The 12,061-nt window shown below is 29.3% G+C and overlaps 1 protein-coding gene across 2 annotated transcripts; it reads left to right on the plus strand.

Moving 5' to 3' along the window:
• The first annotated feature begins 3,253 nt into the window (after positions 1-3,253).
• On the plus strand, positions 3,254-11,668 carry LOC104766070 (protein DETOXIFICATION 40-like). 2 transcript variants are annotated; one of them, XR_015590389.1, is made up of 8 exons: positions 3,254-3,794; positions 3,906-4,537; positions 7,948-8,004; positions 8,166-8,404; positions 8,492-8,610; positions 8,709-8,795; positions 8,884-9,079; positions 11,549-11,668. XR_015590389.1 is itself a non-coding variant. In XM_087500355.1 (7 exons), exons 1-7 carry the CDS (start codon positions 3,474-3,476, stop codon positions 8,947-8,949), a joined length of 1,521 nt encoding a protein of 506 aa, XP_087356481.1. In that variant the 5' UTR covers positions 3,276-3,473; the 3' UTR covers positions 8,950-9,198. The 2 variants fall into 2 exon arrangements, 1 of the variants encoding a protein (XP_087356481.1); XM_087500355.1 differs by lacking the exon at positions 11,549-11,668 and having other exon boundaries at positions 3,276-3,794; positions 8,884-9,198.
• Positions 11,669-12,061: the final 393 nt, after the last annotated feature.

Genomic DNA, 12,061 nt, shown 5'->3' on the forward strand with positions numbered 1-12,061 from the left:
TTTATAATAAAACGTAAGTACACAACATTGTTTTGTAGACCATATAATTTTAATAAGTTGGTTACAAATAGGTTATACATTAATTGGTTACAAGTTAAATAGTGCATGCAACTTAATTTATTTTCGGAAGAGTTTATTATTAGAGCACGTTGTTTCAAAAAATCTTAAAGAAAATATTCTAAAGAATCATTTTATATCATCTAACTTACCATATTAATTTCTTTTATTAAATTATTCATCAAAGAAAATCCTTTGATATCTAATTTAACATATTAATTTGTTAATTATCATTATACTTTATCTCTCATTTTTATATATGAGTCTATTTTCTGAAACAAAAAAATTATCATATTATTTATTAATTAAAAATAGTTTTATTTCCGGATATACCATAAGTTGAATTTTTAAAAACAAATATAAGTTTCCTAATCTATAAATATTTAAGCTTAAGTAATATTATTCTTTAAAAATAATATCTATTGAATTAAAAATTTTGCTGAGTAACGGGTCAAAATTTGAATATTTAAATTCAATTTCATATTTTTTTTGTTGAATTTTATAATTTTATATTATATAATTAACGTTAAATAATTTATTTTGAAATATTTTTAAAATATTGAAACTTGATATAAAAGTTAGAAACTATACACACTCTAAATTGATTTGTTATAGCAATGTCAATAATATGTCAATATAATATGAAATAATTTCAAGAAACCAAGTATATTAAAAAAAAAGTATAACAATATATTAAATTACTCATAATACTATAACTAGCTTTTTAAAAACCAAATTTATAATGACATTCAAGTCATGATGTATAATAACTTCACATACATAAACTAATACAACATATTAAAATTTTATTTTAAAATATAAATATACAAAATTTTGTATAAAATAAAATTTAACCAGTGTTATAGCACATGTACTTATTTAAAATCATTAATAATATAAAATTTACAAAAATGTGTCTTTTTCAAGCCATCATATTTAGCATATGATTTTACTGCATAATGTTTTATCCAAAAAAACTTTTAAAAACAATTACATAAATTATATTTTATATAAAAATTACAATATAAATAAAATAAATTTTGACTCGTGTTCTAACACGGGTCTTAATCTAGTTAGTTTCATAAATCAAAAGACACTAATGTAGATTACTAAGAAAAGTTGTAAGATTAACACAAAATACAATACTTTCTTTCAACCCATGCATATCCATGAGTGCAAATATGTGGTAGATTAATTAAGTAACAATTGGTTTTATTTATAGTAGAGTTTGGGTAATGGTTCAATTTAGGTAATTGCAAACTGAATTTTTTTTTTTTTTACGAACCATGATATAAACCTTATTTTTAGATTCTTTTCAGTATTTTCGAGTCTTTTTTGGTCTTTATAAGTTCATGTACGTTTTGGGACTAGCTAGAGCATTTTGGAACATATCGAGCATTATAGCTGAGACAAATTTTGGAGATAGTGTCGACAACAGTGCTAGCCAAGGAAGAGCACAAGTTTTCAAAGTTTGAAGAATTGCTAAATTGCCCCAAAATTTCATCTATTTGCAATACTAATTCATGTCATGTTTTAGACAATTTAACAATTTTTTAGGTTTTTTTAGATACGGATATTTTTTTTTTCTGAGAGATTTTTAAAGAGCTTGGAGAGAAGAATCAAGAACTCCTTTAAAAAAAAATTCAAAACTCTCTTATCTTATTTTTTTACTTTTAATGCAGTTTATTCATGTGATGATTTGTGCTTCATTAATTATGTCTGAATAATTTGTTTGTTATGTTTTGGGTATCATTATAGAGATTTCATGAACTACTAAATTGATGATTAGTTAGGATTCATTACTTGATTTCTTCTTCACCCTAGGCCATTGTTAAGGACCTGAAAGTTAGATCTTAGGTTACTGAATTACACACGAAAGTGATATTAATAACGTGACAAAACTTAGGGTGGGTAAAACACTTATTCACAAAAGAATTTGGTTTAGAAAATTTGTGAACATATTGAACTTCAATTATTAATGCTAAATTAATCTTTACGATTTGCAAAGAAATTTGGGATTTTACTTTTTAGACTTAAATAGTTCTCGCAACAAAAGTTGGTTAATTATATATTAGTGATTCGAATTCAAGAACCGCGGTTAATCTGAATCATGACTAATTAATTTATCTGTTTTTTTTTTTATTTCTTGAGAATTACCCAGACCCTAACTTTTATTCTTATTTTTTTACAAGTATTTTTTTATATGTTTTGCTGATTTTAAAATTTAATTATTTTGGTTTAGCTTAATTCAGTACTGATAGTGTATTGTGTATAATCTTATATTTTTGTGGAATTCTACCCATGAGTACTACATTGATTTAATAATTTGAGAATAACTCTAAGATTAATTCAAATTTATCACAAATATTGGGTATAATATTAATTATATATTTATCTATTATAATTTATTTCTATAACTAATAGAGAATTATGTATTCTCTAGAAGATTATATTAACATGGGCCATAACGGCAAACATTGGTCGATACGGGTCGTAATGAGAAATATCTAGCCAAATACTTCAACACCGGCTATATTCTGTAACGAAATGACACTGTCAAGAGAATATTAGAAAATAATGTTATCTTGTGAAGAGAATAATGAAAACGGTTTTACTTCGTAAGTGAGTGGTTACTCGAATCCAAATCCCATAAAAATTAGGCTTTGCAAGATTTCTCTATAAAAAGGGAGCTACGTCGTTATAATATGACACAAAATCGAGAGCAAAAGCAAAATACTTCACCAAATGACAAAACGTATGACTCAACTCTAAAAGGCAACTAGTAATTTATAGATTGATTCGTTTCACTTGATTCTTTTACGTTGCAATCATTGTTTTGATCAATAAAATTATATTATTCGATTTTTTTTTCTGTAAACTCTAAAGGAATCTACTATTTTTGCCCAAACAACAAACATTGATTTCTTGTAGGATAGATAATTTAGTAAATGTTTGTTTCCATTCTATAAGATGGGTCTAGGCGTGGAAATTTCAAATCTGAAAATAAAATGATAACCATGTTGCTAAAATGAATCATCGAATCTTATTAATTTTCATAATATGTATCATAAAAAAAACTCAAAAAAATATTAATAAATATAGACAGACATTACCATCAGCTATTTAATTTAGCTAAATTAATATGATCCCATTAAAAAAAAAAAAAAAATCAATACCGACATCCTCCATTATGTGTATGCATGTTTCAATCATAAAGTGATATACACAGACATTTATAATCTTCGAAGAAATGAAAAAAAAAAAAAAAAAAAAGAGAAATATTACGTAGGTAAAGAATGATACAATGATTAACAAATACTGTAGCAAAACATAAAACGGAAAACATACTCGCCACCCTCGAAAACACTTAAACTACAACACCAGAAAGAAAAAAAGAGAGAAGCGTTCTCTCAGCCATGAGCTCATCTCAAAACGACGGCGTAGACCAACCTCTCCTCCAGCGTCAACTATATCTATCGACGACGGAATCAAGCAACGGCGAGCTCGAAACCGTCCTCTCCGACGTTGAAACTCCTCTGTTTCAACGCCTACGCAAGGCCACTATGATTGAGTCAAAACTTCTCTTCAACCTAGCTGCACCAGCCGTCTTCGTCTACATGATCAACTACCTCATGTCTATGTCCACTCGAATCTTCTCTGGCCATCTCGGTAACCTCGAACTCGCCGCCGCTTCTCTCGGTAACACCGGAATCCAAGTCTTCGCTTACGGTCTCTTGGTAACAACCACAATATTCACTGATTTTTATTACAACCTTTGTCTCCATGTCGCGTATATGCTATGCTTTTTATTTTTCTTAACCAAGTATTTTTTTTTTGGAATTTGATAGCTAGGAATGGGGAGTGCAGTGGAGACGTTGTGTGGTCAAGCATATGGTGCTAGAAAATATGAGATGCTTGGAGTTTATCTCCAAAGATCAACCGTATTACTAACTCTCACCGGCCTCCTCCTCACCTTACTCTACGTCTTCTCCGAACCTATCCTCCTCTTCCTTGGACAATCTCCAGCAATCGCTTCCGCTGCATCACTCTTCGTATACGGCCTTATCCCTCAAATCTTTGCTTACGCTGCAAACTTCCCGATTCAAAAGTTCCTCCAATCACAAAGCATCGTTGCTCCGAGCGCTTACATCTCAACGGCTACACTCTTCGTTCACCTTCTCTTAAGTTGGCTTGCTGTTTACAAGCTTGGTATGGGACTTCTTGGTGCGTCGCTAGTGCTTAGTTTGTCGTGGTGGATCATTGTGGTGGCTCAGTTTGTTTATATTGTGACGAGTGAGAGGTGTCGTGAGACGTGGAGAGGGTTTAGTGTACAAGCTTTCTCGGGGTTATCGAGTTTCTTTAAACTCTCCGCCGCTTCCGCCGTGATGCTTTGCCTTGAGACTTGGTATTTTCAGATTCTCGTTCTTCTTGCCGGACTTCTCGAGAATCCTGAACTTGCTCTTGATTCACTCTCTATTTGGTAAGTCCTATTTTTAGTCAAACTAAAAAGATTATTTCCTTAATGATTTTGCAAGTAAATTGATTTTACTGATTTTACCTCTTGAGTCTTGACCAAAAAAGTAGTAATTAATTTTGCATGTTTTTGTTTTTATTTTTTTTATGACACATAGTCATGAATATATTGGTCTTTTTATTTGTTTTTGTCCTATATGCATATTCTTAAAATTTCTTACAAAAACTGCCTACTAAACCAAATAGGAGAAAATATTTCCAATTACTTTTTAAAAAGTGTCTACTACACTAATGGACTCTTTTTGTTATCTCCTCTTTTTTACCACAAAATATTTCCTCCTAAACCAAATAGGAGAAAAATAAAATTATTATTTGTCGTCCACATATTGTCCGTAGGTGGTACCACTAGTTAGTGGTCTTTACAACAACAAAACAAAAACATTTTCAGTGGGTCTGATCGGTAACTTAGTCAAAGCTATACAAAAAAGTTGTAAGCTAAAACTGTAAAGTTTTACGGAATAATACAAAGTTGTAAGAAAGAGTTGTACATAAAAATTGTACAAAAAACTGAGAATAAAGCTTTTAATAAAGTTTTTGGTAAAGTTTTTGTGATTAGTAATAAATCAAAACTATACAAATAATAAAACTTTGTTTCTGTCACCAATCAAAGCCGATATCTTGAAACTCCACGTCAATATATGTATGGTTATAGACTTGTATGATGAATTATTCTAGTCTTTTATAGTAAATGATTCGACAAAACTTTTTAGTATTCTTATTATCCGATATGAAAGAATAGAACAAAACTTTTGTTAAGAGTTAAGAGTAGAAAAGCCAAGTTTGGGTGTAGAGAGATATGTAAGTTTGGGTAGTGGCTAACAAATTTGACACTTCCACTGCTAGAGACAAAATCTGAGCTCGGTCACATCACATTTCTTCTCGTCTTGTTCTCTTTAACACCATTTTTGTCTTCTTAAATATTAGAATTTAACTTTACTAATTTCTACACGACCATTTCTATGAAATTATTTATATACGACCATTTCTATGAAATTATGGAATCGAATAAAACATCATTTATTCGTCCAATAATTAAAGGTTTTTTTTTTAATTTTGACTAAGAATGTGACATTTGGCACTCTACTTTTGTGATACATGTCATTCTCATCATTAATTTTAAATTTAACATTCTATTTTTTTATTTGACTTTATTTTATTTTTATCTTATGTGGTGTATAGTTTGCTAAAAAAAAAGATAATTGTTGTATAGTTTGTTTTTTGAATTTTTTTCAACATTGTTACAAAAATATATTTCTTCCATTTTTTTGTTTTAGTATCTAATATATTTCATAATGAAATCATACACCATAGAACCTAAAAAAAAATATTAATCAATCCAACTAAAAAATGTAAACAAATTGAAACCAAATAAAAATAGAAAATGGATTCATACTTTTAAAGTAAAAACTGAAACCAAATTAATTTATGATAGGCTAATTTAAAAATATAGAAGATTTTCTAATATACATATATATATATATATATATATATATCACACTATATCATAATCATATATAACGTATTAAAGACACAACTCAAATTTTTGTTTAATAGTATTCTGTAACTTACAGTTTGACTGTCATTAAAACATATGTACTAAAAAAATGGTATCATAACATAATTGTTTTATCTCCCCCATGAAATAACAGAAAACAATAGTTTCAAAACTAATTTATTGTTAGTTATACTATTTATTTTAAAATTATTAGAAATAAAGACAATTTATAGAAGAAAAACATATTTATATTAAATTTGATACACTTTTATTTTCATGAATTTATAAAAAATTAGTTACAATTAGAGTATAAAATATTTGTTTTGTGATATCATTTTAATAAATTATTTTAAAATTGAGTTATCATATTATAAAATTATTTGTTGTTAACTATTACTTTTGTATATGAAAATAAAATTACTATATAAGACAACATAATTTATCTATCAAAGTAAGGTCTTACATCTATTTTTTCTTAGAATACATATTAGTTTTTTTCTAAAAAAACCAAACTATAAATAATTAATTTATCTTAATTATCTAACGAACATACAAAATTTAATTAACTTTGCTGTAACTAATTGTCCTATTACTATAAATTGGTTTCATACATTTCAAAGTAAAAACTGAAACCAAAATAATTTATGATAAGCTAATTTAAAAATATAAAAGATTTTTTAATATATAAAATACTCACATTATATTCAGTAATCATATATATTGTATTAAATACACAACTCAAATTTTTATTTAATAGTAATTTATAAGTTCCAGTTTGGTTGTCTTTAAAACATATATACTAAAAAAACATAATGGTATCATAAAATAATTGCTTTATCACCCTATGATATAACAGAAAACAATAATTTCAAAAATTAATTTATTGTTAATTATACTATTTATATTAAAATGATTAGAAATAGAGACAATATATAGAAAATAAAAAAATATATTAAATTTCACACACTTTTCTTTTCAAGTTTTTTTTTATAAAAACTGGTTAAACTTATAGTATAAGATATTTGTTTTGTGATATCATTTTAATAAATTATTTTAAAATTTACTTATCATATATATATAAAACTATTTTTTATTAACTATTACTTTTAGATGATGACAATAAAATTAATATATAGGACAACATAAAATTATCTATCAAAATAATTAAGTAAGATCTTACATTTTTCTTTCTAAATTATTTTTTAATTTTTTATTTTTCAAAAAAGAAAAAAATATAATTTATCTTAATTATTTTACGAAAATACCATGTATAGTTGACTTTGCTATAAGTAATGGTCTTATTACTATAGTAACATACTGTTTAAATAATTTTTACAATATATTGTAATCAAAAATATTTAGTAATATGTACTTTAACTTTGCTCTTTTTCATGACCGTTCTATGAAATACTATATAACATATATAAATTATAAATTGTAGTTGAACCGCAGTATTATGAATATTATTTTTTAAAACATATATTAACAATTACATCTGTACATTTCATATATAATTGAATAGAAACTTCATTTTATATTTGAAATTAATAATGCATACATAAACCACACATCGGATGAGCTACTTTCTAGTATTATATAGAATAATATTGTAAATCTAGATTGGATTTTGGAGAGTCGTATTAGATTTTTTTTTTCTCCAAAAAGTTCTGTTTTTGTTCTGCTACCAAACAGAAGCAGCTACCCAATCTAGGTACTTGCACCAAATCAACATCGAATTTTCTTATTATAATATCCTAATATTTTCAGTTTTTCTTTCCAGTCAAAAGTTGCAAATTTATAGTAATAATTTTTTACAAGCAATAATTGTTTAAGTATTTTTTTTTTTTTTTTTTGTCTTTCAGCATGACGATTTCAGGTTGGGTGTTCATGATTTCTGTTGGATTCAATGCAGCGATAAGGTCTGTTTTCTCCCAGCCTCACCTTTCGCTTTCTCGCTAAGTAATAATTATATGGCTTCTTACATTTACACACTTAAACAGTGCTAAATCATACTTGAAGCATGGCTCTTTTTGTCCTTTAAATCTGAAATGTGCCACAATTTGGTATGATGTTATTTTAGTGTAAGAGTGAGCAATGAACTTGGAGCTGGGAACCCTAAATCAGCAGCGTTTTCTGTAATCATCGTCAACATTTATTCGTTAATCACATGTGTGATCTTAGCCATTGTTATAATGGCGTGCCGCGACGTTTTGAGCTATGCATTCACTGAGGGTAAAGAAGTCTCGGACGCTGTTTCTGATCTCTGTCCCCTTCTTGCCGTAACGCTTGTTCTCAACGGAATCCAACCTGTCCTCTCCGGTAAATCCTCATGCACCGCATTTTCGTAAACCGAAAGAGGTAATAAGTTTTATATTTACTAAACGATTGTGAAAATATTCATCATAGGTGTGGCGGTTGGATGCGGTTGGCAAACATTTGTTGCAAAAGTTAACGTGGGATGTTACTATGTTATCGGAATTCCTCTTGGAGCTCTCTTTGGGTTTTACTACAACTTCGGTGCCAAGGCAAGATAGTTTTCTTATACCTTTCATGTGCAATGATTCTTGTATTTTATATCATGCCTAATCATAGTAAAGGCTAACCATTTTTTGATGTTATATAGGGTATATGGACGGGGATGATCGGTGGTACGGTTATACAAACGTTTATTTTAGCATGGGTGACGTTTAGAACAGACTGGACAAAAGAAGTACGTTTGCTCTACTATATATAGTAAACTATAAGTTTCATTGATTTTGATTGTCTTGTAGAATAATTGGATTTTTCTGTTGTTTTAGGTGGAAGAAGCTTCGAAAAGAATGGACAAATGGAGCGACAAGAAACAAGAATTGGTTCGCGAATGATGAGCTGATTAGATTCATCGGTTTAAAGGAAACACCACCGGGTAGCAAATGCTAAAATTAACCGGTCAGCTGGTAATAAAGGATGTGGTCTACCTATATATAATCTTTCTAGAACTCGATATAAAGCTTTGTATGGGCTTATTTTTAAAACTACAGGTTGTGACTGTCTTGGACTGAATTGATGGTTTATTTTTTTTTCATATATTACTGATTTTTTTTAAAAAATAATATAATTGTATTATTTTGTTAGATTGCAAGACTTTCATGGTTTCTCTTTTTTTTTTAAGTCTGATGCATGTTTTGTTGTTGAGAACTTCAAAGTTTGAATGTAAAATAAATTGAGAATTGGATTTCACATAAAATGGTGATGCTGCGCATCTCTCGACTTGGGCTTTGCAACGAAGACATCTTGGCCTTTTAGCCTTAGTTGGGTTTTTGCATCGGTGTTGTTTCGTTTGGTTTTTGTGTCAAGGAAAAGATAAACATAAATCTTATTCCTCTGCATCGTTTGCGTCTTTTTAACTATTTGGGGTAATCTTCTTGGGTCTTAAGTAGGAGTCCTTTTCGAGTCTTGTTCCTCATCACGATTTGAGTCAATAAAAGAAAAAAAAATCAAAAACAAAGGTAGCTTTAGCTACCACCAAAGAGCTTTTGTCTTCAGGTCCTAAGAGGAGGATTCTCACCCCTTGTTTGTCCCCCCTCGACCTCTATTTCTTCTAAACTCCCATGCTTCCTTGTCTCGCTTACACTTTCGTATCAAATGGGCAGGATCAGATCTTGTCCTGATAGTTTGCTTTGCGGCACAAAATAGATTAATAGAATTTGGAGTCTAACCGAACTTGAAAAGCTTTTCCAACCACAAATTGATGTGTCATGCTTGCCTCAGCATAATTAACCAGCTCAAAATCTAATTGCGAGGTTTTTTTGTAAATTATCAGAGCTACGAACGTTCCTTGAATTTTGTGGTTATTATCTCAATCTCTATTTCCGTGTAATTCAAACTTAATTATCATACCTTAAACTCTAGTCTTATTTATTTTGTTACGCATATATTTTGATATTAATGTACATATATAGACATGTCAACGTAGTATATACAGTATGTGTTACGTATGTCGTGCAAGCTCGCAGGTCATAACACTTCTCTAATTCTGTACAACTGAGTGCGGACAAACAAATTACATGAAAATTTCGAGAATTTGTAGATTTTAATGTAATTAAAAACTTGTCAAGATCCACTATCCAGGTTTTGAGACTTTTTTGACGGAGCATTTTTTTTCTTTCTCTTTTGTATCTTGAAATCTTGAAAAGTTTTGAACCTTCTAATTTCATTTTATGTTTGATATTTCATTAGGCATCTTCCTATTATTAATTTGGAACTATATTTAGCAAAGTAACCTTTTATTTGTAAGATTTACGTAATTAAACTTATTTTCATTTGAATAAATATCAAAACTTATGAAAATACAAAAAAAAAACAAACTGATGCTCTCTCTTCATGGTAATACTAACGCCGATTCATCCCTTTTTTTATTCTCTGGCCGGTGTCTGGCATCTCTTCCGGCTCCGTGCCTCTTTAGTTGTTTCGTTTTTCGTTTATTTACATAGTGATAACAAGTTTTTCATCCAGGGTATCAATTCCCTATGCAGTTGTAGTATAAAGGGTTATCAATCCAAATGGTTGTTATGCTAGCAGATAGGATGCAATCAGAAGCAAGCAAGTCAAGCCAGACAAGAAAAGGTTTTGATCTAACAATCCTAAAAGAAATAAAAGAAAGCAAATAAATGAGAACCACACGATCTAAGCACTCGACGCAAGCATTCGAGTACAGGATCAGGTGGGGTGATCGAGTAAGTAAGAACAGTATGAACAGCTCGAGGGGTTACACGAAGCAGGTGATCGTGTACCTGTTCAGTAAGTGATCGAGTTATGAATAAAAATGTAAACAATCTAAATACGAAAGCTCCTAAAGATGGGGTAATCGACTCCTAAGTGTTCCCGACCAATATGGATGTCCTACATGCCTCAAGCAAATATTCCCTAGGCAATGAATCTTTAAAACCTTGTTAAAACACTCTCGTGATAGAAACAATCAACCTTGATCACTCCCCTACCCAACTCTCGTTGGAGAAACATGACCAAGCAGGCAATATGAACCAATTCATTATTGTCAATAAACCCCTTACTCATCTAATCTCTTAGGCTAAGTGAGTAAATCTCTAGCATTGGTTGATTCAAGCATTTCATCTACACTTCTCTGTGGTAAAACACCCTAGATCTAATCTCACCCTCTCGGTTTGTTGATAGCATTAAGAACACCAATCTAGAAGGGAATTTATAAAACATAAACAATCAAGTTAAGACATCCTAACCGATGAAGAACACAAAATCGTCTATCCCATCCCTAGAAACCTTACTTCACTACTCAGATCTCATTGCAGAAAACATAGAATCATAGATAAACGAAAATTGCACTATATTAAAAATAGAAGTAGAGTAGAAGAGTATAGAATCGAAAATACAAAAAGAAATAAAATTTCATCATACTGAAGTAGAGAAAGTGTTTGAGTGTCTGTCTTGTAAAGCTTATTTTTAAAGCTTTGTATGGGCTTATTTTTAAAACTACAGGTTGTGACTGTCTTGGACTGAATAGATCTCGTTTTTTTTTTTCATATATTACTGATTTTTTTTTTAATGATTGGAATTATATTTTTTTTAGATTGCATTATTGCAAAGTCATTCAAGGTTAGATTATAAAATAAATGAGAATTGGGTTTCACATAAAATGGGCAGGGTGAGGTCTTGGCACGATATTATGGGCCTAGTAAACTGAATTAATATTACATCATAAAATCAGTCCAGCTTATTTGCGTTGAGGTAGGCACCAAGTAAACTTGGAGTCTAAAACTCGATATTTGATTTGACATAACGGTTCTAACAATATGATTATATGTAATTTTGTCTTATCTTGCTCTGTTTTTTTGCTTTAGTTCTGGCAGATGTTAGCAAAATTTAAGCATGAAGAAACCATATTCATCGTGTTTAATAAAAATAATTAAAACGATATTACGAACTTTATTTTTGATAACTTTTTTCAAGTATAAGAACTTA

Source organism: Camelina sativa, chromosome 19, assembly GCF_030686135.1.
Source record: "Camelina sativa cultivar CO46 ecotype springtype chromosome 19, ASM3068613v1".
Classification (NCBI taxonomy): Eukaryota; Viridiplantae; Streptophyta; class Magnoliopsida; order Brassicales; family Brassicaceae; genus Camelina; species Camelina sativa.

Bases quoted from the DNA above. Each gene is read 5' to 3' on its own strand.
- LOC104766070 (XM_087500355.1), top strand. From the start codon at position 3,474: ATGAGCTCATCTCAAAACGACGGCGTAGACCAACCTCTCCTCCAGCGT. The intron at 8,611-8,708 runs GCAAGATAGTTT...GATGTTATATAG, and splicing joins ACTACAACTTCGGTGCCAAG to GGTATATGGACGGGGATGAT. The intron at 8,796-8,883 runs GTACGTTTGCTC...CTGTTGTTTTAG, and splicing joins GAACAGACTGGACAAAAGAA to GTGGAAGAAGCTTCGAAAAG.